This window comes from Microtus ochrogaster (assembly GCF_000317375.1).
Source record: "Microtus ochrogaster isolate Prairie Vole_2 chromosome 14 unlocalized genomic scaffold, MicOch1.0 chr14_random_3, whole genome shotgun sequence".
Lineage (NCBI taxonomy): Eukaryota > Metazoa > Chordata > Mammalia > Rodentia > Cricetidae > Microtus > Microtus ochrogaster.
Genome location: NW_004949098.1, coordinates 15,159,800 through 15,162,735, shown reverse-complemented (window position 1 = coordinate 15,162,735; position 2,936 = coordinate 15,159,800). Strand labels below are relative to the sequence as shown.

Sequence of the window (2,936 nt, the reverse complement as noted above, 5' to 3'; positions counted from 1 at the left end):
ATGATGATCACCACTCATCTTCTGGGTTTGCTGCTACTCTGGCTTGCAGGTAAGGAAGAGAGCATTGAGAAGGTATTCATCTGAGTATGGTCAGCTCTTCATTGCCTCTGTGAAAGTCCTCAAATAGCAAAATTAATTTTGAAAGAATTTGTTTTCAATTTTTCAACCTCAGGTGCTAGATGTGAAATTCAGATGACCCAGTCTCCAGCCTCCCTGTCTTCATCTCTGGGAGACAGTATCACCATAACATGCCAGGCAGGTCAGAACATTAAAAGTTATTTAGTGTGGTATCAGCAGAAACCAGGGAAACCTCCTAAGCTCCTGATCTATGCTACAAACAGATTGGCAGATGGGATTCCTCCAAGGTTCAGTGGCAGTGGATCTGGCACACAGTATTCTCTTAAGATCAGTGGTCTGCAGCCTGAAGATGTTGCAACTTATTATTGTCAACAAGGTTTTCGTACTCCTCCCACAGTGATATAAGCCTTGAAATAAACTTCCACAGGAAGCAGAAGCAAGAGTCAACGCTACTGAAATTGTTCCTTCTGTGGTCTTCTGCAGCTAGGACTCTTTTTTATTTTATTTATTTTTTTGCTGATATTTAAAAGTTAATGTGATTTTTCTGCACAGAGATCAGAGGAAATTTTATCCCTTAAATCTCTGTCTTCTTTCCAAACACAAGCATTAAAAGCAGAGGAATTATTTTTATTATTTCCAAAACAAAAAGGCTTTTCCTGTACAACATAGTTATGTCAATAGCTAAAATTCATAAAACATACACGTTAAAATACACACACACAATAAAAATTAAAAAACCTAAATATGCATAAAAACCAAGCTGGAGTAATCATTGAGAGGCCATTATTATATATAGTATAAATATATCATTAAAACCCAAGGAAGAAGGCGCAGAAGATGGCTTAATGATCAGAACACTGGGTGTAATCCCAGCACTCAGAAAGCAGAGGCAGGTAGATCTCTGTGAGGTGGAAGATAGCCTGGTCTATAAAGCGAGTTCCAAGACAATCAGGACTGTTTCACAAAAAAACTCTCTCTCAAAATAAAAAAGAAATCTAAAAAAAAAAAAGGAAAAGAAAAGAAAAAAGCCAGAGGGTGCTCTTCTAGAGGAGTCTTGTTTGATTTCTAGCTAATGTGACTGCTAGCGACTGCCTGTAACTCCAGTTCCAGGATATCTGAACCATGCTCCTGGCCTCTGGAGGCATTGTACTAATTTGGTGCACAAACATTTATGAAAGTAAACATCAAAATTGTTAAAGTGAAAATAAGTATGTCTTAAGTGTTTAAAAATTGCAGGGACCTATAATTTGACCAGTCTGATACTGGGAACAGAGTATTCACAGAACCTAGAGTCCATTTTCTTTTCACTGAAAGCAAGTCTTTCTGAGGACACAGTCTTCACTTGTGGTGTCAAATCTCATATCATATGCATGATATGAAGATTTCTCCATTAACTGTTTTCTTTTTATTTTCTCTCCTTTCTAGGAAGGCAAGTATAATAGTTACTTTTCTATTGTTGTGAGATGACACCATAAACAAGGCAGTTTATAAAAGAAATAATTTATTTTAGGGTCTGGCATTTCCATTATTAACATTGAAGTAAGCATGGCACCATGAAGAAAGGCATGTATTGGAACAATACCTAATAGCTTTCATCTTTATCTGTAAGATGCAGAGAAAGTTAGAGAGATGATTGGGAATGGCTTAAGCTTTTGACATCTCAAACCCCACCCATAGTAACATACCTTCTCCAATAAGTATACAATAATTAATCTTTCCTAAAAAGTTCCCAAAACTGGTGGCCAAGCATTCAAATATGTGAACTTATGGGGAACACTGTCATTCAAAGCCCCATACCAAGTTTCAGGCCCAAAATTTCCAAAATAAAAAAAAAATAGCGAAGGACCAAGTTAGAATGGAGCAGGTATGTCTAAAAATTGCTAAACAGCTATGAGCCCCACTGGGCATACGTTACATAAATATTAGTTTCCAAACAAAATATTCATAGCAAGTTTCAAGTGCCAAATTTCTTGAAACAAATAAATAACCCCTATAGGGAAGGAATGAGTCAGAGAGAGGTAGGTGTGTATAGGGAGAGGTTAGAACCCTTGGATTTCACTGAGCATGAGTTAAAAATTCATTCCTTTCCAAACAAAACATTTATCAACTAGATTTATAATTTCCTAAAGCTTCATTGACACCACTCTCTAAACAGAGAAAGCAGTCATTCTAATCATGGCTTTACAGGAGTCTTTAGCATGGTACATTTAGAACAAAACATGACTAGTTAACAAGTGTTGCCTACAATTGACTATATGTACTTCAGGGGACTCTTAAAATAACATTTTATAGAAAACATTTTATTTACTCTCCTATGCATAGCTTGGCATACAATGCCTATTATCACAATCAGCTGTATCGGGGGAAAGGCTATGTGCTCTGTTCAAAGCCTACCAATCAAAACAGACATTCCTATGCATCATAGTTTTCAGAAACCAATACCAGCTCCTTCTTATAAATTGTCTACTGAGTTAATTTCATATCGGAACTTTGACCTATTTCAATGTTTCTGTCCGTATTTCACTTTGATCCTGAGTAAATTTCTTTCCTCCTGTACTATATGCATGCCTCTTCCCTTCTTTGAATAAGACACCAAGAACCTAAGAAGCACAAGTATAGAGAAATCACAGACAAAATGAGTGGTGAGATCAGTCAGAATATGTAAACAAGGGTCAAGTCAAAACAGTATTTGCTGCTGCTTGAATTTTGAAATCAACAAGAACTCTCTTTGAGCTTGGGAAGAATTCAAAGAGGTGGTAATTTACCAATGATGTGATACAATTATAATGAGTCTGTGACATATAGGAAAAAGTTAGCCTGGATCAACAAACTACATCTTTTCAATCCAGATTTTTTCT

At 36.4% G+C, this 2,936-nt stretch overlaps 1 gene segment (V, D, J or C); it reads left to right on the top strand.

Annotated features, from left to right (window-relative positions):
• LOC101984040 lies at nucleotides 1-483 on the top strand. The segment is given in 2 exon segments: nucleotides 1-49; nucleotides 173-483. Coding segments are annotated over 2 exon segments (360 nt in total).
• Nucleotides 484-2,936: the final 2,453 nt, after the last annotated feature.